Source organism: Malus sylvestris, chromosome 10, assembly GCF_916048215.2.
Source record: "Malus sylvestris chromosome 10, drMalSylv7.2, whole genome shotgun sequence".
Classification (NCBI taxonomy): domain Eukaryota; kingdom Viridiplantae; phylum Streptophyta; class Magnoliopsida; order Rosales; family Rosaceae; genus Malus; species Malus sylvestris.
In genome coordinates this window covers 23,596,686-23,619,618 of record NC_062269.1, presented here as the reverse complement: position 1 = coordinate 23,619,618, position 22,933 = coordinate 23,596,686, and the positions used below count along the sequence as shown (strand labels likewise).

Sequence of the window (22,933 nt, the reverse complement as noted above, 5' to 3'; positions counted from 1 at the left end):
TGAATAGATGTGCTGGGTTCAATGTCGCGGATGCTTTATGATTTAGGGTTGTGGATTTCATTTAGGGTTTTAATTTTTTAGGCTATGTGAGCTTGGATTATGGGTTTTTTTTTAGTTGTTAGTTTAGTCTCTTGGAGTTGTTGTTATTACAGTAATATGTAAACCATCTCTATTACGAAATATTAGTAGATTATGTTTGTACCATACTTGACCAATCCCGAAACTACTGAGCACCGGCCAACGTTATACCGTCAAGGATCCAAAAGAGTTTCCCTCCAACCAGGAGGCCAACCATAGCGCGACATGTGTCGATATCAGAAACCAATCATAGCATGACACGTGTCAACATCAGAAGCCAATCACAACACGACACGTGTCAATGTCAAAACAAAGCTAGAAACTCTCTTCTATAAAAAGAGATCATTCTCCCACAATATTGCCTAATGTCATTTTTACTAAATCATTCACTAGTACTCACTAAAGGAGAGCTTGAACCTATGTACTTGTGTAAACCCTTCACAATTAATGAGAACTCCTCTACTCTATGGACGTAGTCAATCTGGGTGAACCACGTACATCTTGTGTTTGTTTCCCTGTCTCTATCCATTTACATGCTTATCCACACTAGTGACCGGAACAATCTAGTGAAGGTCGCAAACTTAACATTTTCTGTTGTACCAAAGTCCTCACTGATTTTGTACATCAACATTTGGCCCCGTTTGTGGGAACGACACTTATTCCCACTCTCTTCAGCTTTGCCAAGCTGGTTTCCACCATTCGTACACTCTCTTTTGACCAGGCATCCCTCTCCAACATGGGAAGTGAAAGAAGCCACAGCACACAAAATGACACCCCTCTTACACCTGGTGCGAAGCAACGAAAGAAGAAAGGAAAGAGGTTGCTCTTCAAGCTAAAGTCGATGAGCTAGAAGCTCAGAACAATAAGATAGTAATTAAGAATGAGGTTCTCCAGAAGCAGTATGAGAAGCTCTTTGAGACGCTTCACGAAACTATGTGTACTCAAACACGCGAACTTGTTACCTTTGTGGACATCAACATCATCTGGATGCCCCCCAACACGAAGGGTCACCTCCTTTCGACACGGATATCCCTGATGATGAGCGAGCTAATCTTCAAAACATTAATCAACATGAGACTTCTCTCAACCCAGATGCTTTGACCCGAAGCAGGAGAAGTGGAGGAAGACACCTCATTGCAGAAAGGTTGGAAGGATCAAAAGTCGTTTATCGTGACTACCGAGCCTTCCTAAAGCAATGTCGAGAGAATCCCTTCCACATATGCTCGAATATCAATGACCCAAGGGTTTCTGAAAGACTCGGTCCCCTCCCACGACCCAGGTTAGCTGCCAATTTAGGGAAGGAACGACAGATCCCAGAGGAACATGAAGGTACAGGGGACTCTGAGGTATTCTGACAGACTCACCCTAGAAGTCAGTACGCTAAGTCCAAGGAAAAACCACACGCCCTTGCTCAAACTTTCCTACTTCCAAGAGGCAATGGAGACTTACGAAATAAAATCCCAGTGGTATATGACTCTACTTAGGACCCCCTTGTCCTACAGCTCATTGAGGAAGTAAACAAGTTGAAGACCGAACGTCAGGCCGAGATACCTGACTAAAACCAACCCAGGCCTGACCCTCTCACAAAAAGGATTTTCGACACCCCCTTCAAGCAAAGACAAAACAAAAGCTTGGTTTACAAGCCTATACTGGAAGAGAGGACCCAATTGAGCACATTAACCTCTTTGAGTCCATCATGGCATATCAGATGCACACCGACGAAAAGCGATGTCTTCTCTTTCCCTCCACCCTCTCTGGCGGAACTCTAAACTGGTATTGTAGTGTTCCACCCGAGACAATAAACTCATTTAAGGAACTGAGGAAACTGTTTGTCTCTCAACACATCTTCCAAACTGATCGTTTGCATTCTGTAGATGACTTGTACACTATTCACCAGAAGCCAGATGAGTCACTACAAGAGTATACCGGTTGCTTCAACCATGAGTATTCTCGCTGCGCTGAGGCAGATGACAAGACCGCCCTCAAGGCCTTCACAGCAGGCTTATGTGATTGTTTCTTCAAGTACATGATCAATGCCAACACTTGGAAGACTTATTCTGATGTAATGGCACAGGCTTACAACCACGCCTCTACCGAAACAAGGACATACCAAGGGAACCCCATATGGTTAACCTCTATCAACAAGTGGGAAGTGGAAGTCAAGTTTTACCAAGTGAGGAGATATTGGCCATTCAGACACCCATTGCATCATCTCTTGCCTCATTTAGCTACTCGCTAAGTCACCAAACGTATCTGTCTCTTGGTAAGAGGAATGATTTTTACTCTCAGCAAGCCCATCACAACAAGAGTGATAAAGTTCGTATCAAGACAACCAGGGGTGAACGTACCGTCGACTATTATGACTATGGGGTCAAGCCTTACTCTTTCAAAGTGGAGGACTAGGTGCTGACGGAAATGCTATTATAAGAAGGCATACACATTACAAATGTTTTGACTCTCAACCGCTTGAGATCTTTTGTCACACAAGCCATTCGGCAAATATTTAAAGAAGAGGGAATTCAGACAACTTATTCTGAGTCTTTTTCGTTCCTAGCATTGGAACATTTGGTCTACGTTGACCTACCCTGAGACTCCAACTTAGAGCTTCAACATGCGTACTGTGACACAAAGTATGTGATACTAAGTGTTACAACCAACATGGTTCACATATCAAAAGAATGGATCCCTTCATGCATAGCAAAACATTCATAAACATCACTCATATCAATCAACATAAACATCATATATTCAAACACATTCATACATAAACATCATATATTCAAACACATTCATAAACATCATTCAACATACTTTGTGTCTTCGACACTTGCTACAATATGCCTCGACACCTTGCCCGTATTCTCACCAACCAGGTGATGAAATGTGAAGAAGGAACTCATCTTCATGCCACCAATCAGGTGATGAAATGTACAACCCATACTCTCCTTCATACCACCAACCAGGTGATGAAATGTACAAACCGTACTTCTAATATCATTTGGCAACTTGCCACTCATGCCACCAACCAGGTGAAGAAGGAACTCATCTTCATGTCACCAACTAGGTAATGAAATGTACCACCCGTACTCTTCTTCATGCCACTAACCAGGTAATGAAATGTACAACCCGTACTCTAATATCATTTGGCAACTTGCCACTCATGCCACCAACCAGGTGAAGAAGGAACTCATCTTCATGCCACCAACCAGGTGATGAAATGTACAACCCGTACTCTCATTCATGCCACCAACCAGGTGATGAAATGTACAATTCGTACTCTAATATCATTTGGCAACTTGCCACTCATGCCAACAACCAGGTGAAGAAAGAACTCATCTTCGTGCCACCAACTAGGTGATGAAATGTAATGAAAGGTGATGAAGGAACTCACCTTCGTACCACCAACCAAGTGATGAAAGCAACTCACCATTCATTCCACCAACCAGAAAATGAGTGGTATAACGTGTACATGTAAACTCCTAGCATTCACAAATAATCAAAAACCCTCAAGTTTTACAACTCAACCAGGGGAGCTGACACGCCCCGACCCTGATATTCTTTCGAATATCAGGATAGACACGTGCTGGCCAACACCCAAGGTGACGAAAGCCATTAATTGATTACAAGAGTAATGATTAGAAGAAAATATTCATGAATAACATCATAGTTTAGAAGTAATTAACAACATTCAAGAAAATGTCTAGAGTGAACCAGACACAGACTAAAACTAGTTTTACAAAAAAGAAAGACTATTACAAGATGCCACACAAGTGGGTGATAGAGGGCTACTGGTAGGGGAATGCCTCGTACGTCCAGTTGTAATCCTCGTTACTATGACCTGAATGGGGGCGCAAAACAAAGGTGAGTGGACCAAGTTTATATAATATAATAATAAAACAGTTATCAAGATACTAACCCCCAAAGTTTATATAGATGAAAACTACTAGCATAATAAGTGATGGATATAATAAAAATCCTAGCATGCCAAATATCTCAAAAACCATGTATAGCGAAATATCATTCGCAGAAATCAGAACAATAAACGTATCATACATCGTCTCGTAAACGCGATGTGCTGCTAGAAAGATCACTGAATGAATATAACTCCCGGCCCAATGCCTGCACCTCAGTCTCTGTGCCCGTAGCCAGAGATAACTCCCTCCCGGCCCAATGCCTGTCTCCGTGTCCCTCAGCCTTTCGCTAGGGATTATTTCTCCCGGCCTACATGCCAACACCAGATCCTTGCCCCAGGCGGCATAGTGTCTACTAGGTACGCACAAATATTTACGTCTCTCATAAATACCACTTCATAGCATAGGTTACCGAAAATCGTCTACGCTATAAAGAGGGTTTCAAAATCATGTTCTAGCATCCTATCGTCACCTATCAAATAGTCTACCAGATCATGGTTTTTATAGAAAATAGAAATATTAAAATATAGCTCAATATAGGCTAATGATTAATTCTTCACCAAAACACGAGACGATAAACAATATATTTAATCAACAGGTTTCACATAAATCAAATTATAAATCTGTAGGCATGCTAATCATTTATGAAATTAAATTATCAAATCATGTAATTTAGAAGGGGTCCACTCACAAATATTCCTTAGCAGGCGAGTCGTGCGAATAAGGATATAGAATTTCTCCACTAGCAATTTTACCTAAGAACAAGAATGTATAAATAATTAAAAGGATTTTCTAAAAGATTGGTTTTGAATCAAATTAAATAAGGGATTTGGGATTGGATGGGTTTAGGGTTTTTAATGGGTTTTAGGAACCTAGGGCTTTAGGATTTAAAAGGATTTAGGATGGAAATTAATTAGGGTTTGGGCTTTATCCCAAACATACCTAATAAAACACACACACACACAGCCTGCACGGGCCCAAGGCCCCTAGGCCTTACTAACAGAAACAGGACTTTAAGCCCTTAAGAACTGACCGGCCCAAGGCCCTTCAACATTAAGGCCCGTGGCCTTTTGGGCTTTAAAAACTACAACTAAAAATAAAAAGGGAATGGGTTAGGGTACTGGGTTTAAACAAAACGGGCTGGAGGCCCGCGGGAAAGGAAAGGAAGGCCGGAGGGCCTGTCGCGCGGGGAAGGAGAAGGTCGGAGCTGCTACAGCTCCGGTCACCTGAAAACTGGAGCTTCAAGCTCCGATCTAGGTATGAATGTGAAGTACAAGAAGAGAGGAGAAGGTTTATACCTTCCAAACGTCGCAACTCGGTCGGAGGTGACCGGGAAAGCTCTCGGGGTGCACGGGATCACCGGAAAAGTGGGTGTGCTCACCCACGACCGTTCCGAAGCAACAACCTACGTAAAAAGGTAAGGTTCAAGTTTCTAAATCACAACCCAACCAAGAACTAGATACGAGAGTGAGATTTGAGACCTACCCGACGGGAAAAATGGAGAAAACTCGTCGGAGCTTTGCTCCGTGCCGTCGGTCTCGCGGTGCAGGGATCCCTGGTTCGCCACAGGCCTCTCCTGGGAATGCTAGGGTCCTCGCGAGTCAGGGGGAAGAGGTACGAGAGAGGTTGAGGGAGAGAGAGATGCACAGGAGAGTGAGAGAGTTTCGGGAGGGCTGAGAGGGAGAGAAGAAGAAGAAGAAGAAGTCACGGGGGGTGGGGGACAGGGAACAGAAAAGAAGGAGAGTTTGATGATTGACACGTGGCACAAGGGGGTGGAAATAACAAGTTTTCTAATTATTTTGGGGGGTGGTCGTAACAGGAGCACTTATGCCCAACAAGAGTTATAGTCACCAACAAAGTCTTATTGCAACCCAACAACAACTTCAGTGCATGGCATACGAAGATCAAGCTATTCAGCCCTCTTACATTTGCTTCAAACATTTCTCCTTTGTAACAATGCAAACACTATAACTCGTAGAAAGCTTCACACACTCTTAATCAAGACAGTGTGAAGCAAAACCAATTTATGGTGCCAACAAGAGCTTCATCAAAGGAGTTCAACTACAAATTCTCAAAAGCTTCACACTATCTTGATCAAGATAGTGTGAAGCAAAATCAATTCATGGTACCCAACAAAGCTTCAACACAAAAGCGTCATCAATGGAGGACAATTACAAATTCTCAAAAGCTTCATACTATCTTGATCAAGATAGTGTGAAGCAAAATCAATTTATGGTACCCAACAAAAGCTTTAACTCCAAAGCTTCACCTACAAAAGCTTCACCCACAAAAGCTCCACCAACAAAAGCTTCACCTATAAAAGCTTCACCCACAAAAGCTTCACCCACAAAAGCTTCACCCACAAAAGCTTGACCCACAAAAGCTTCACCTACAAAAGCTTAACCCACAAAAGCTTCACCCACAAAAGCTTCACCTACAAAGCTTCAACTCCAAAGCTTCAACTCCAAAGCTTTACCTACAAAAGCTTCAACACCAAAGCTCCACCCATAAAAGCTTCATCCACAAAAGCTTCACCTAAAAAAACTTCACCCACAAAAGCTTCACCAACAAAAGCTTCACCTACAAAGATTCAACACAAAAGCTTCACCTACAAAAGCTTCACACACTCTTGATCAAGATAGTGTGAAGCAAAATCAATTCATAGTACCTAACATAGCTTCAACCTCAAAGCTTCACCTACAAAGCTTCACCTACAAAGCTTAAAATAAATATATATATATTCGGAAATTCAAAAATTCAAAACTTCAAAAATTCGAAAATTCGAAAATTCAGAAATTCGAAACATCGAAAAAAAAAATTTGCCTAGGCCTCCTCTTTTTTGGGCCTAACAACTTTCATAACAAATATATATGAAGGAAGAGTTTTGGGCTACCGCTTAGAAAGGAAAATGGTGAAGTTTTGTTACTTTAGAAGCTTGGCTACTAGCAAGACACCTCCTTCGTCAACTCCTTCGACCGGAGACTTGGGGGACTCCTACCATATGGTACTACACCTTAATACTCGGAAGTCTCACGACCACTCAGTGACTTGGATTTTTCAAGTCTCCAACTAAGAAATTTTCCTCACTCAGGAAATTAAGGGAACACTACCTCAACCTACATGCTTCACTCACAAAGCTTCAATATACAAGCTTCAACAAAAGAAAAAATTCAAAGAACTTAGTGAATAAGGCTTTGGTGTATTTAACACAATACGTTTAAATGAAGCAAAGCTTATTTATTGATATCTCTGATAAGTTACAAATATGTACATATACATGAGTCAAAATAAACAAACAAGAGGGAGCCTTCACAAAGGTTGCTTAGGAGAAGTCTCAGTAGTCGATAGAGCCCCAAAAAGAGAAGGCACCAGAGGGTGATCATTCGGAGCCTCAGTACTGGACAGAACCCCAGAAGGATGAGGCATTGGAGGTTGATTATTTAGAGCTTCATTACGTGGTACAACCCTAAAAGACGAAGGCAATAAATGCCTTTGGAACAAACCCACAAATCTCTAATGATCAAGTAAAATCTGACCATCAGATTCCTGCATCTGGTCAAGCTTCATCTTCATGTTTGTAGCATAGTCATGTGCGAGCTTGTGCAACTGTTTATTCTCATGCTTAAGCCCTCTAATCTCTTGTTTGAGACTTATCACTTTAACCGCCAATGATTCAACTTGGCGGGTTCGAGCAAATAGGCGTTGGGCTATATTAGACACAGAACCTGCACACTGAACATTGAAAGCCAGGGAATCCTTAATAGCCAACTCATCAGACCGTTTGGAAAGTAGTCTGATATCTTTGGGAGGAAGAAGGTTCCTGGCCACCACCGCAGCGGTCATATCATTCTTCATCACAAAGTCTCCAATGGTAAGAGGCACCACTTTCCACACTCAACATCAGCTCATCGAGTACCACAGATAACTTTGCCAAAGATCTCTGAGACACATAAATTTTGAAGGTCCAACTACCCTACTATTACCCATAGGGGAAAGGAACAGCACCACTACTTGATAACTGGAAAGTCCCTATGTGAGTCAACATCCGTGCTCCGTGGCAAGGTAGATTGGTAAAAATGCACAACCTTTACTCATATTCAAGAAAACACTCCCAACAAGATTGCTTGCTCAAAAATTGAAGAGGCACCGCTTTCTGAATCTTGAGAGCCATACTCTCAACAGGATTACTTGCTCAAAAATCGAAGAGGCATCGCCTTCCGAGTCTCAAGAGCCAGACTCCCAACAGGATTACTTTCTCAAAAATCAAAGAGACACCGCTCTCCGAATCTCCAGAGTCAGACTTCCAACAAGATTGCTTTCTAAAAAATCAAAGAGGCCCGGTTCTCCGAATCTTGAGAGCCAGATCCCCGACAGGATTGCTTGTTCGAAAACCAAAGAAACACTGCTTTCCGAACTTCAAGAGCCAGATTTCCTTGGATAAAACTTGTCTGTAATCTTCACACGCAACATCAGCTTTCCAGATACCACAGACCACTTTTTCAAAGTGCTGTGACAAAGTTAAAACACATGAAGCTTGCAGCTCTCACTACATTGCTACGACCAAGAAGGGTAAAGGAATAGCATTACTACTTGTTGTTAGGGAAACTCCTATATATGTTAACCTCCATCCTCCACGGATAGGCAGACCAGTAAAAATCCTCAACCTTTCCTCATATCTGATAGGGCACTACCAACGAAGCCTCTCGAAATACTCAGCTTTCTTCCCCCTAATAATACATATGCAAACCAGTCACACCAGAGCAAGAGTATCTCATATCATCAGGGTCAAAAGAAAGAGTATCCCATATCATGCTTTTTCCCTGTCTTTTCCTTTGCCCTTGTTCTTACCTGCAAGACAAAGAGAAAGAGAGCAATCAGTCAGCACTTAGAATTAAGTTTCTAGTCAGGAACTGACTGCCTGGAACCTCTTGCCTGATTACTTACCTGGCATTGCTTTCAAGTACTTATTTTCAACATCTTATGCTTCTAAAGAAGATACCATATCTACCTGAGGCATAGATAGGGCAAGTGAGAAGGATACAAGGAAGCATGTGGAGACAAGTGCAACAGAACACGTGCTGATACATCCATTACTTTGTCAACAGCAAAAGTATCCCATATCACCAGGGTCGAACGTACTCTAGATTTGATGGACTTGTTTTGACCCTCAAATTCTTGAGTCGGCCTTATACTCTTGAGGAAACTAGAAAACCCTCCAGCCCAGATCAAGAATAAGCCTGTGGAAAGTTACTTATTCAAAAGAAAAAGTATCTTATATCATTTCTTCTCCATTTGCTTATCTTTATCCTTGTTGCTGTTTACAACACAAGGAGAAGGAGAACAATCAACCGGAAGCCACAGTCGAACCTCCGATCCAGGTTGCTTGCTTGGAAGTCTGATTGCTTACCTTGTCTGTTACCTCATTCGGAAAATCTCCTAGCTCAGCTACTTGGGGGACTCCTACTATAGGGTTTGTATTGCACTTGACCATGCCCGAAACTACAAGTAAGCTTCAAGTGAAAATGATACCACGCTTCGGTTCTTAGAAGTTTCATGATTACTTAATGGCTTGGATCTTGCAAATCTCCAACCGAGGAGCTTCCCTCACTCGAGAACTTAGGAGAGCTCTATTTGTACCATACTTGACCATCCCTAAACTACTGAGCACCGGTTAACGTTATACCATCAAGGATCCAGGAGAGTTTCCCTCCAACCAGGAGGCCAATCACAGCGCGACACGTGTTAACATCAGAAGCCAATCATAGCACGACACGTGTCAACATCAGAAGCCAATCACAACATGACACATGTCAATATCAAAACAAAGCTAGAAACTTTATTCTATAAAAGGAGATCATTCTCCCACAATATTGCCTAATGTCATTTGTACTAAATCATTCATTAGTACTCACTAAAGGAGAGCTTGAACCTATGTACTTGTGTAAACCTTTCACAATTAATAAGAACTCCTCTACTCCGTGGACGTAGCCAATCTGGGTGAACCATGTACATCTTGTGTTTGCTTCTCTGTCTCTATCCATTCACATACTTATCCACACTAGTGACCGGAGCAATCTAGCGAAGGTCACAAAATTAACATTTTTTGTTGTACCAAAGTCCTCACTGATTTTGTGTATCAACAGATTAGACTAGACTCTTTTGATAGAAGTGGCATATGACATGGGTTCGAAATGTCTACCACTTCACTCCTCAAGCATTGAATTTTTTTTTTTCTATACTTTGGCCAAAGAAAAACCCAATAATAAAATCATTTCTATTGTTAAATTCGCGTCTTAGATTCAAATTTCATTCCCTTTTCTTTAGTGCATGTAAATTAAAGTAGAATATCACTTGTATTAAGAAAAAAAAATCACGTATTAGTCTTTTATTGCTTGTGGTGTTGGTCAGATTGACAAAATTGGCATATGACATGGATGTGAGATGTCACTAAAGAAGTTGAGGTTCCACCATAAAATCAATTAGTAATACAGAAAATAGCCCTAACTACTTATAAGTACACGCAATGTCTCTCCTCTCATCATTGTGGGATTCATTCTCAACACACCGCCTCACATATGGCAAATTTTAAAGCCTAACGTGTGGACAACACAACTCGGGTGATGTGGGCACGTGTGGCTGTTGGATTTCACACATTGACAACATGCTCTAATACCATAAAGAAGTTGAGGTTTTGCCATAAAACCAATTGATAATATGGAAAATTGGCGCAACTAGTTATAAACACATGCCAAAATCCCTCATCTCGTCCATATGGGATTCATTCTCAACAGTCATCACCTCGATCACCACCTCAGTCCTTGAGCCTTGTAAAACTATCAGTCCCTAATTACAACATAACTACCCCTAATTCAAGAAGTTATTTATTTTTGCCTAATTTAACATTATTTTTGCAAATGCACTGAATTATTTTGTTCAAATTATTGCAAACAACATTAAAAGTAAAGAGATATATTGCAAACTTAATCTCCACTAACTACCCATTTGTTGAATTTGAGTGCCACACATGATAGAGATGCTTTCAGACCATTTCACTATGGTTATGTGGTTCGTACTTTAGTTTTACTCCTTTCGAGAAGAATGTCAAAAAATGAGAACCAGATCCCTCATGAGTTTAGGAGGCTGAGCCTCCTGAGCAAAGGATCTAAACTATTGAAATTTAATCCAACGGTTACAAATAGGGGACTTCTCTAAAAGTAATAATAATTGCAACCGTTTGATCAAATTTCAACGGCCTAAATCTTTTACTCAGAAGGCTCAGCCTCCTAAGCTCAAGAGAGTATCTAGTTCCTTTTTTGTACATACCAAATTACTTTTAAGACTATTAATTAAATATTAAAACATAGTACAAGTTTCTGGATGGTAAATTAATTAATGAACAATATTTAGCTACTCAAAGATTAGTGGGAACTTCTACTAAAAAAATTTCAAAATTATTCGTTGTCAATTTATAGAACTTTGTGTTTATAATCAAAACTGTTCATATAATTAATCATCCTATAAAGCTCATCTTTGCAAAAAATCAATTAAAACTAAGGTCGTTTAGTCATCAAACTGCTTAAAAATAAATGAACGGTATTGGTAAAAGCATTACGAACTGTCTATGTACTTGCTATAATAGATTGACTAAACAACCTTAGTTTTAATTTATGTTTTGCAGAGATGATCTTTACAGTATGAATCATAATATGAATAGTTCTGATCATAAACACAAAGCTCTATGATTAAAACACTAAAAGTTTTGAATATGAGTTCTTACTCATCTTTGAGTAGTTAAGTATTATTCTTAATTAATTGATAAGTTAACCTTTCACTTTTCCTCTCTATTGCTTTGCTATCAACTTTTTCCTGTCGACGCCTTTTGCTGTGCAAAATAAAGACTTTTTATTTTTCCTCTCATTTTCTTTTTGTGTTATTATCATATTCACAAATCTGATCTTCGGATTTTATTTGTGAGGATTCCAGAGATTTTTCAATCACATTCGTTTATCATCTATCGTACAGTCAGTCTTCATCAGATAATGTTTATATTTAATTTTAAATAAAAAAATTTATAATAATTTCTAATCGCAGGATATACGATGAATAGATGTGATTAGAGGATTCTCGAGATCCTCATTCCACAAATCTCTGCAATCCGTCAAAACACGGTGCTCATAATCCTGATTCCATTATTAATTGATAAGGGTAACTCCCAGTTCAATGTATTATGCAGCAAAACCATTACTTGGACCACACTAATATTTCAAAAATTCAAAAATTAAAAAAAAAAAAAAAAAAAAAATTGGCAATGCATGTGGTGCATGCATGTCCAGAGGCAAGCAATAAAGTTAATCAAATAATTTCTTGAGATCCTCTTGTTGAAAAATCGTTGCAAGCATCACAGGCTAATGCTTGCAATGATGTATTTTTTTCATTTTTTTTTTTGTTACGTCACCCTGTTTCATCACTACGATGAGATCACAATGGGTAAGCAACTCAGGTCAGATTACAAACTTCAAGATTTCAACCTTTGCACACAAAGCGTGTCCTGGTTCAAAGGGAATACGAACCTTCCACGACATTTGGTGTAAATGAGTAATGCGAAAGACATTAAATTTGTAAATAAAATTATGTAAACTAAATAATATGTAAGTTAATAATTAGATTATTACTTAAATATTGATAAACGTGCTTATTTTTATTGATGATATATCATTTAGTTTGTAAATTTTATCTAAAAATTTAGTCTCTTTAGCATTACTCGGGAAAAATGTACAGTAAGAAGTTCTCGGTTGAATGACCATAATGCTGTTTACAATCTATACATATACGGTAATCATAGAGATAAAATTGTCATGAAAAACTTATTCATGTTAAGTAAATATAACGAGAACTGCAATCTTTGCATTTTATAATTATGGGATATTTAGATGATCAATGCGCACAAAACTCCGAACTAAGTAGAATCATGAGAAAAACAAATGCAATTGAACTCCCGACCAAGAGTGCTTATTTACCATCATCTAGACAAGACACTTTACAGGTATGGACACAAAGATCAGACTCCACTCAAAGTTTTTTGAGATTGAAGTTCATACAAATGGGTTTGATACATTTTCAGTTTGGGGTATGATATCCACACGTCCCATTTTACTTCTCACACACATTTTTATTTTCGGCTGTCGGATCGGATGAATTGAAGAATATCAAGGGAGAGAAATTATCAAAGGGTGTATAAGAAGTAAAATGAGGTGTATGGATAGCACACCCTTTTCAGTTTTTGTATAAAGAAAGTTTGATAATTTGGTACTAAAGTAAACATCCGGGAAAAGTATTGTAGAAATATTGCAATATACTACCATAAACGCTTCATTTCTGCTTAATATTTAGTCATTATATATTTTAGATGTGAGTTAAATTAGTTTACTAAAATAGTGTGTTTGCTGCCGTCTTATATTCAGTATTATATCATATTTATTAAAAAGAAAAGGTCTTACAAAAGCAATTGACCCGTAAGAATATGCCTTGTTAGCAACTACTTTTGGTCAGATAATAAATAAAAAAACTATTTTGGGTTGGTGTGAAATCCCCCACCTATATATATATAATGAGTGAGTGGCTTGAATTTTACAGCAATTGGAGGAAAATGGCAGACTTGGAAGAGGTGGTTGTTGAAGCAAATTGCAGGGAAGAAATAACTAGGCATAGCCATTCCTTAAAAAGCTTGTTCAGAAGCTCATCAGGTTACTCTGCTCAAGTCATTCCCATCACAACTACTCCCCCAAATGAATCAACTGAAAAATGGACAGGTGGTGAGCTCATTCCACAGGATGCTTGGCTGCCCATCACAGAATCCAGGAATGGGAATGTGTTTTCAGCTACCTTTCATTTACTTTGCTCAGGAATTGGGATCCAATCCCTTTTACTGCCTCTTGCGTTTGCCACTCTTGGATGGTAAGTAAAATCTTCTATTTTTTAACTCTAGCTATCTTAAAACTCATAAATTTGACTCATGGATTTGGATTCGAGGATGCATATTTTTTTATACATATTTTTATGGCACCCACTTTGTAATGTATTTTAACAATCCAACTGTCTATATTTTATGTCTTTCCTCACATATCATCTCTACCAAAAATGACTCAACTCCGAAATCATATGACAGTTGAATTAAATTTAGTATTTATTTGTAGAGTTGTATTCGTTCATTTTTCACTACAAATGAATATTGTCCTAATAGTTTTGAATTAATTTTTTGGAAAAATAATTAATGCTGGTGAATTGATATATTAGACGCTTCGGATTCTCTTAAAAAAAATTACGAAATGAAAACAAAAACGTGTCTCAAAATATGTGCCACTGGATCCTTGCAAAAGGTTTCATAGCATGCTCATATCATTGAAATTATTATTTAGGAAAAGGTTTCATCAGCATTTGTGTTTTCTGATCGTATGAAATCATTAAAACAGTACCTGGCTCGTTGATGATGCCTAAGATTTACCATACTTTTACTTAGCCTTTGTTTCTAGGAAGGATCAAGGAGTTCTTCCAAGTCAACTTATTACGTGTTGTTCTTCTTCTTTTGCTTAACAATTTGTTTTTGTTCAGTTTTAAATGCTTGTGAGATATGCAATCTCACAAAACAAATATAATATATATTAAATAATATATTTTATTGAATTGCTTATTGTTTATCGTAAACAAGGTACATAAAATCCTCTCTCAAAATCCAAATATAAAGTTAAGCACAAATAAAAAAATATGGACTAGGCAAGCAACAAAATAAAGGGCCCAAATCAGAACAAATCCCAAGAAGCCGTCGTCGCCATCAGCAACAAAGGAAGAGATAAATAACAAGCCTGGATAAGAGATCTGTAGAGAATGGGATTGGAGCTTCGAACTCGAGCCAACATGCGTCATTCTCAATCGATTTGAGAAAAGGTCAAAATTGACCTTCGATCCACACGACCGACCACTGTAGACCTGATGTCCACAAGTGTGGTAAGGGTGGGATGAGCACCATCAGCAATCTGAGGCAAAGAGGGAACAGAAATTGAAAAATCTAAGGCATGAGGACTTAGGGATGAAAGAAGTGGAAGAGGCAAAATAGGTGGTGGGGGGTCAGAGAAAAAAGAGATAGGGAGGGTATGGTATCACAAATTAGGTATAATATAATACCCAAATTTGAGACGCTCACTTAGAACTACCAAGATAGGAGCTCATAAAAACAAACATAACACCCAAAGATAAGGGGTTGCTACTGACCCTAACCAACGCCATGGGTAACGGCAGGGAAGCTCTAATTGGTTTTTTTTAGGAGTTTTAACAACATACTTATGTTATTATTCATTTTAACGTTAAAAACATTTTTACTTTAAAATTTTACTCCTGATACTATTTACTTACAACATCTTTTTGTCATTTTGGTTAAAATTCAAAGTTTTCAAGCTCTGTTAATTAGTTTTTTTTTTAATTTTTTAATTTTATTTCTTTATTATTATTTTTTATTATTCTTCTGCAACCATTAACTTATAATTTCAAATATAAATTACTCCATTCCTAAAAAATGGGGACCAATAATTTACAAGGTGATTGAGGTCTAATTCCACAAGAATCCCCTCTGGTCTGTCTCTTAAATTTTACCAGAATTTATTTAGGTAATTAGTGCCCCATGCGAGCCCTGTCTGCCCCTACATTCTTGGACCTAGTTTAGGCTTGATCATACAGTAGTCTGAATAAAAATATCTCAATAATTTCCAATATAAAATATTCTCACAAGCTCAGCATCTGATTCCGATGGCAACTTCTTGTGCAATAACAAGTGCCAACCAATTTTGACAGGGAATATCACCCTATTGAGTTTGTACAATAAGATATTAGGGGTCCACATGTGTCGAGCCAAGCCAACTATCGAAGTGTACAAATTCGGCTCACAGTTGATATTATTTGTGCACAAGCTTGCAAAAAGGTCTTACATGCTCAAGCTCGCCTCGAATGATTTTCAAGCTTGACTCGTCTCGGCTTGACTCGTTTGTAAATTGAACTTAAGTTTTTCTTTGACTCAGCTTAATGAAAATTAAAAATTAATATGAATCAATAAATAAAGTACATAATAACAAAACCATAGGTAAAGATTGTTAGAATATAATGTTGTGTGGAAAGGAGATATTGCCATTTGTAATTAGATTAGGTGGTTTGTTAGGAAGTCTATTAGAGTGACTAGTTCACTATATACACATACACTTGTAAACACTTCATCATTAAGTAAAACAATACAGAAATCTCTTTTCCCCTGTTACTTCTCTCTTGTTCTCTGCTACTCTCTCTCTCTCTCTCTCTCTCTCTCTCTCTCTCTCATAACCCGACTCTCTATTTCTTCATATGAGCTGGTCCGAGCCTTATTAGGCAATTATACCAAAGCTCAATCTTGACTCATTTTTTAACGATAGTATATATTTTGTTGTAGGAAGTCTAATATTTTATTCAAACTCAGTGTAATATATTTTTGTTATAACAAGTTTGATACTTTCTTCTACATGTTTCCAATTGTTGCAGGGCATTGGGAATTATATGCTTGTCACTAGCATTCGCATGGCAACTCTACACCGCATGGCTTCTTGTACATCTACACGAATCGGACACCGGAATTCGGTACAGTAGATACCTCCACCTTGCTATAACAGCCTTCGGTTAGTCCAAACGAGCTCTTCTTCTTCCATACCAAACAGCATCCCGTAATGCCAACTAGACATTTTATTTTGTTTTTTCAGGTCCAAAGTTAGGAAAACTGCTCACTATATTCCCAGTAATGTACCTATCAGGGGGTACATGTGCCCAGCTGATCATCATAGGAGGTGGAACCATGAAGCTTTTCTTAAAAGCTGTTTGTGATGTTAACTCAGTGACTGGCACAGAGTGCTTCTTGTTGTTCGTATGCATGGCCATTGTTGTGGCTCAGTTTCCCAACTTGAACTCCATAGCTTGGGTCTCACTGATTGGTGCCACCACTGCGATTGCCTACTATACCCTGATTTGGGGCCTTTTAATCGGCAAGGGCAGGCCTAGTGGCATTTCATACAACCCACCGGAGATGGAGTCAAACATGGATAGATTTGGTGGTGTACTGAACTCGGTTGGCATCATTTTTCTTGCATTCAAAGGTCATAATGTTATCCTTGAGATTCAAGTGAGTGTTCTTGCTATCTTTTATTTTCTGAAAGTATAACTTTGACCATCAAAACTTAATTTTCTCCACATAAAACCCGACTTAAGTTTTTTACTCGATTAAAACTCATTTACTAGATTCCACATTAGCAAATTCATTAATTATATTTGACAAAATATTAAAAAATTTCTAGATGCCTAAAATACCCATATTTGAATGTTTGATGTACACAATTAATGTCATACGAATTATAAGGGAGAATTAATGATTTTACTAAAAAAACATTAATGCTATAAATTCATTGCCTAATATATATAATAACAATATAGAAAATGTCTAATATGACACATCCCGTCCCGAAGGAGGGCGTGCTGGCCGTCACGTGAGTGTGACGTAACCATATACACAGTTCGGAAGCTTAAAAAATACAATTACTATGATGAAACACCCGAGGGGGAGTCCTACTTTTGTGACTTCTGTCAGAACACCGCTGGATTCCTCGTAGCCACCAAAGCTCTGCTAACTAGAACCCGGAGGGGCGTAAAACAAAATTGAGTGGGTAAGTACAACAAAGTTTTTCGAAAACATTTCCTTTAAAACATTTCTAGCCCCTCGCTGTAAAACCCGTATACTTTCCTAGAAAATAACATAATAATATATAAACATATATATATATATATATATATATATATATCATCAAAAGCTCAAATTATAATCCTTCAACGCTTTTCAGAAAGAATATGCCATGCCAAGCCATATGCCAAAATATAATGTGAATGCATCAATATAATTCAGGTGAAATAATAAATCAACCGGAGACCCTACAGTGGTACTGTACGGCTGATTCTATAGCTCAATATCTCATCCAGCCGGAGTCACCAACTGTGACCTGTACGGCCCTGCCAGAGTCACCAACTATGACCTGTACGGCACTACACTGCACATAAGTCGGAACTACCTATAGTAGTCTGTACGACTAAGATGGTGAAATAATACGCTCTAGTGCTTCTCTCATCAATCATCTGTGCACATAATCTAAGGTCACCTACCAGTCGGAACCCCTCTAATGGTCTGTACGACTGGCATGTCGGAACCACCTCTAGTGGTCTATACGACTAGCATCTACTTGGATCCAAGGTGAGCGTGTGATGCAGGGTGAATAACATAAGCACTAACACCAGGGGTACAGGTTACGAGCTCTCAACATAATTCACATCATCATTCATTCATATAAACCATATAAACTCACCTGATACTCACATGTGCGTCCACAGCACCAATTCACATATATATATATATATATATATATGCATCAATATCAATTCATATAATTTATAATATGCATCATGGCAATTGAAAACATACTTTCATATAAATTCAATTTCTGGGACAATTAATAGTATATAGGTAATACGAAAAACAAAAACTGCCCACTCACCTGGAGTTCGCCCAACAACTCCCTAGCACCACACATCAAGGCGTCGTGACGATCAGCGCCTAGAACGATAATCAAATCCAACCTCAGAATTCATATCGATAGAATATATAACTTATATAAGACACGTCACTACATAGTTCGATCCGGAAGATCTGCAACTCAGATTTCAAATCCATAACTTCTAGAGGTCCACAATATACCTCTAGGACATCATCCTAAAATTTCATTACCATCCAACGGTCGAATCTCCGTCAATTGTCAAAACCAAGTGACAGTTAACATTCTATTTTATGAACTTACAACTCCAATTCCGAAAGATCCGTATATCGGATTCCCGATCCGTAGGTTCCTATAATCCTCAAATATTACGTATTACAACGTATCAAAGTTTGGTGACGATCCGACGGTTGGATCGTCAATTTACATTTTCACCTAACCACGAATCGAAACGAACTTAGGTTCAATTACTCAATTTAAGTCCAACAATTATCAAAAATGAACCTAGAACCTTAAACACATGCTAAGAATGACATTGGCGGGCCATTGGCCACGCGCCGCCGCACGGGCCGCCGCGGGTGGCGGTCGGCCGCCCCGGCTCGCAGGAAAATCCAACTATTTCCAAAAATTCTCAAAAAAATACAGAACTGAAGATCTCAATGATTAGAGAAACTTTCATACATGTGGCCAAGGCCAATTTGGCCTGGAAACACTTCAAATTCATCAAATTCCGTGCGGACCCTAGAATTGGGTGAGTTCCAATTCGACCTTCAAATCAACTCCACCGTCCAAATCAAAGCTTGGGCTTTGTTCCAGGTCCTAAGGGAATACTAATGGTGTTAGTAATTGAAAGAAAACATTTCAAGATTTGAAGAATTTGGACAAGAAGGTCGCGGCACCCGTGTGGGTGTTCTTCGCGAAATCACCATGAAATTTCATGATTTTTTGGGTGAAACATGAAGAGGGAAGGCCTAGGTGTTGATTGGAAGTGGTACCTTGATCCAATTTGTGAGAAATCCGGTGAAAATCGCTGGAATTTGGGTGTGGGTGTCGCGGGTAAACGGGTTGGGAGAAAACCCGTTTTCTGATCTTCTCTCCTCCGCTTCTCGCCCTCTCTCCTTTCCTCCTTTCCTCTGTTCCGATCGGTCGGCTTCTCCCTCTCTCAATCCCTCCTGATGCCTTCTTCTCTCTTGTCCTGGGCATTTCTACCCAATCTCCTTCCTCTGTTTCTTCCTCTCACGCACACACACACACAAAAACCTTCTTTCACTTATATTTATTTATTTTTGTTTTCCTTACATCCAAGCCATCCATTTAATTCTTCATTAAATCTGGGTCATCCAAATTTTAATAATAAAATTTATAAAATGCCCAAACTTCAAACTTTAAAATCTTTTTCGTTATAACTCCAAATAACGAACCGTCTGCGCCCACGCTTCCGTAGCGACGAGTACTATGAGGCTATGTCAAGAAAACAAATCTTAAATGGCGCGACACCATGATTAACCTCAAATAATGTGCGTGCCTCAAAGGGCATTTTTGTAAAATCCTTTATTAAAACTTTAAAAATTGTTAAAATCAGGGACGGACTGTCACATAATATATATACATGCTTAATTAAGTCACTAAAATTATATTTTACATATTAATGTAGGTAAATTATTTCATACACATATATAAAAAATGCCTAATATATGTAAAAATTCATGCAAAATAATTTACCTAAAAAAATAATGTTAATTGATTCAAATAGTGCACCTACTATTAAAATTTTAAAATGTTAGATTGCTCAAAATAATTTACGCTATCTATGTAAAATACATGAAAAATAATTTACCTACATAATAAACAAACCCAATATATGCAAAATACATGCAAAATAATTTACCTACATAATAAAGCAATATTATTTTATTTAATACTAATTTACCTACAAAATATATTATTTACTAATCATAAATTTACATGTAGGTAAATTAATTACATATAATAATTTTTTAACATATATGTCAGTACTGCGCATATATATATATATATATATATTTGAATGTATAATAGTACTATATACATATAGGTAAATTATATATATATATATATATATATATATATATATATATATGTGTGTGTGTGTGTGTGTGTGTGTGTGTGTGTTGAACTTTTAGTAGTACGATATACCATTGAACGTATGGATATTTATAGTAGTACCGTATTCTTTTGAACGTGTATATATGAGGGGTAATAGTATGTGCAATAATTATTTGTTCATTATAATTAAGGTAAGTAATAATATTTATTAAATTGATTGTGGCACAAGTTGTAAATATCTTGTAATAATAGGTCAATTACTTTTCTATTTGGCAATCTTTTTCAAATTTGAGTTTTTTATTTTATTTTTAAAATTAGGTTAATTTTTATTTAAAAAATAAGAATTGCAAACGTCTATATCTAAATAACCTTTTTTATTTTTGACCTCTCAATGTGGCTTGTCTTGGAGGTGTCAAATTGGCGGGTTAGCCCAAGCACAGAATGAACACGACCCGTTCAAATTAGGCACGGGCTAGTCCAAGCATGCTTTAGATACAACCCAAGCCCAAGTGAGCCGACTTTAAATCTAAATATGCTGTGTCGGCCCATCCCATTTATTAAGTGATTCGACCCGATCATAGCCGAAGCTCAGGTAAGCCGACTTAAGTGAGCTGGGCTGAGGGGCGCTACGCTGCCTCGTTTGACACCTCTAACTTGTCTAGTGGGTAGAAAATGGTTTAAATTTTGTTAGGCTTTTTTAATGGGTAATGGTTTTGTTTTTTTAGCACAACAATATACATTATGAGGAAATAAGGAGTTCGGCTAAGCCATACAATGAACAACCTAATTTGGTATCGAATTCATTAACAGGTAATGCTACGGAAACTAAATTTGTAGACAAAATTTGCAAACTAAAAGGTAATGCTAGGGAGATTAAATTTATAGACAAATTTTGTAAACTAAATGATGTGTCACCAATATGAATGAGCACGTTTATCAACGGTTAACTAATAATCCAATCATCAACTTCCATGTCATTTAGTTTACAAAATTATCTACAAATTTAATCTCTCTAACATTATCCCAAACTAAATGATGTGTCATCAATAGGAATGATCATGATTATCAAATCTTAAATAATAATCCAATCATCAACTTTCATGTTATTTAGTTTACAAATTTTTTTCTACAAATTTAATCCTCCTATCATCACTCTTTTTTAATAGTGTTGGCCGAATTTTAAAGATGCACTACGTCAAGTATAATTATATTTTAATAGATGAGTTAGAATTTAGTCATGCTAAGAGTTCGATTCCCTCGTTGTTATCAATAATATTGTAGTATGAGTTAGTTTAACACATGATTAAGGCTAAAAATTTCCTCATACAGGGGACATTGCCATCTAGTCCAAAACAGAGATCTCAAAACCGGATGTGGAGAGGAGTGACTATATCTTATGCACTTAAAGCAATGTGCTTCCTTCCTCTTGCCATAGCTGGATTTTGGGCTTATGGAAACAAAGTGAGAGACCTTTTCCAAATTATTTTAACTGAACTGTGAAAAATATATCAAACTGGGGATACATGCATGATCAGAGATTTACAATGTCTTTTGAATATTCATGCAGATACCATCTTCATATGGAGGACTATTGACCTCTTTTTCACAGTTCAATGGGCGTAAAAACACTTCAAAAGCTGTGTTGGGACTACTTTGCATACTAGTAGTGATAAACTGCTTGAGCACTTTCCAAATCTACAGCATGGTAGTTTTTGATAATTTGGAGTTTAAGTACACTAGCAAGAAGAACAAGCCATGTGCAAGGTGGCTTCGGATAGCTTTTCGGATTTTCTTCGGAGGACTGGCATTTTTCATAGCAGTTGCTTTTCCATTCTTGCCGAGCCTAGCACCTCTAATCGGAGGCATGACACTGCCACTGGCATGTGCTTATCCGTGTTTCATGTGGATCACAATGAAGAAACCGGAGCCTAAGAGTACTATGTGGTTTGTGAACATTGGACTTGGATTCTTGGGGCTGAGTTTGAGTGTTGTTTTAGTCATTGCATCAGTTTGGAATTTAGCCGACAAAGGTTTACATGCCAATTTCTTCAGACCTTAAATTACTATTAGTTATATATTTACATGCCAATTTTTCTGGTTCTAAAGGAGATGTTAAAATTCTGTATAGATTGACATTCTCTATTTTGTTGTCAAATTTGAAGGGAACATCAAAAGTTTTCTTTTTGTTCTAATTGACGTCATCAATATTGAACAAAACTCTTTGCCTGTTTCCCAAGTGCTCACGGAAATTAGTATCAT

The 22,933-nt window shown here is 37.9% G+C and overlaps 2 protein-coding genes and 2 long non-coding RNA genes across 4 annotated transcripts; 2 read left to right on the top strand and 2 right to left on the bottom strand.

Annotated features, from left to right (window-relative positions):
* Window positions 1–3,806: 3,806 nt before the first annotated feature.
* On the bottom strand, window positions 3,807–12,571 carry LOC126584335 (uncharacterized). The gene is made up of 5 exons (XM_050248746.1): window positions 12,560–12,571; window positions 5,475–5,574; window positions 5,288–5,394; window positions 4,681–4,744; window positions 3,807–3,916 (listed from the first exon to the last, which is right to left on the bottom strand). The coding sequence occupies exons 1-5, from the start codon at window positions 12,569–12,571 to the stop codon at window positions 3,864–3,866; spliced, it is 336 nt and encodes a 111-aa protein (XP_050104703.1). The 3' UTR covers window positions 3,807–3,863.
* A 1,064-nt stretch (window positions 12,572–13,635) lies between these two features.
* On the top strand, window positions 13,636–22,904 carry LOC126587289 (lysine histidine transporter-like 8). Its single transcript, XM_050252323.1, has 5 exons — window positions 13,636–13,943; window positions 16,545–16,678; window positions 16,760–17,175; window positions 22,004–22,135; window positions 22,242–22,904. Exons 1-5 carry the CDS (start codon window positions 13,636–13,638, stop codon window positions 22,731–22,733), a joined length of 1,482 nt encoding a protein of 493 aa, XP_050108280.1. The 3' UTR covers window positions 22,734–22,904.
* Window positions 14,306–16,287, top strand: LOC126587294 (uncharacterized). Its single transcript, XR_007611025.1, has 2 exons — window positions 14,306–14,904; window positions 15,130–16,287. It is a non-coding gene; the product is annotated as an uncharacterized LOC126587294 (long non-coding RNA).
* LOC126587293 (uncharacterized) lies at window positions 18,588–19,734 on the bottom strand. The gene is made up of 3 exons (XR_007611024.1): window positions 19,585–19,734; window positions 19,271–19,408; window positions 18,588–18,651 (listed from the first exon to the last, which is right to left on the bottom strand). It is a non-coding gene; the product is annotated as an uncharacterized LOC126587293 (long non-coding RNA).
* Window positions 22,905–22,933: the final 29 nt, after the last annotated feature.

What these genes read in the sequence shown, in the direction of transcription:
- LOC126584335 (XM_050248746.1), bottom strand. An exon ending in TTCTCCATTTTTCCCGTCGG is followed by an intron (nt 5,395 to 5,474) that starts GTAGGTCTCAAA and finishes CTTTTTACGTAG; the next exon opens with GTTGTTGCTTCGGAACGGTC. An exon ending in CGAGTTGCGACGTTTGGAAG is followed by an intron (nt 4,745 to 5,287) that starts GTATAAACCTTC and finishes TCTTGTTCTTAG; the next exon opens with GTAAAATTGCTAGTGGAGAA.
- LOC126587289 (XM_050252323.1), top strand. Translation starts at nt 13,636, where the DNA reads ATGGCAGACTTGGAAGAGGTGGTTGTTGAAGCAAATTGCAGGGAAGAA. An exon ending in ATGTTATCCTTGAGATTCAA is followed by an intron (nt 17,176 to 22,003) that starts GTGAGTGTTCTT and finishes TTCCTCATACAG; the next exon opens with GGGACATTGCCATCTAGTCC. An exon ending in TTTGGGCTTATGGAAACAAA is followed by an intron (nt 22,136 to 22,241) that starts GTGAGAGACCTT and finishes ATATTCATGCAG; the next exon opens with ATACCATCTTCATATGGAGG.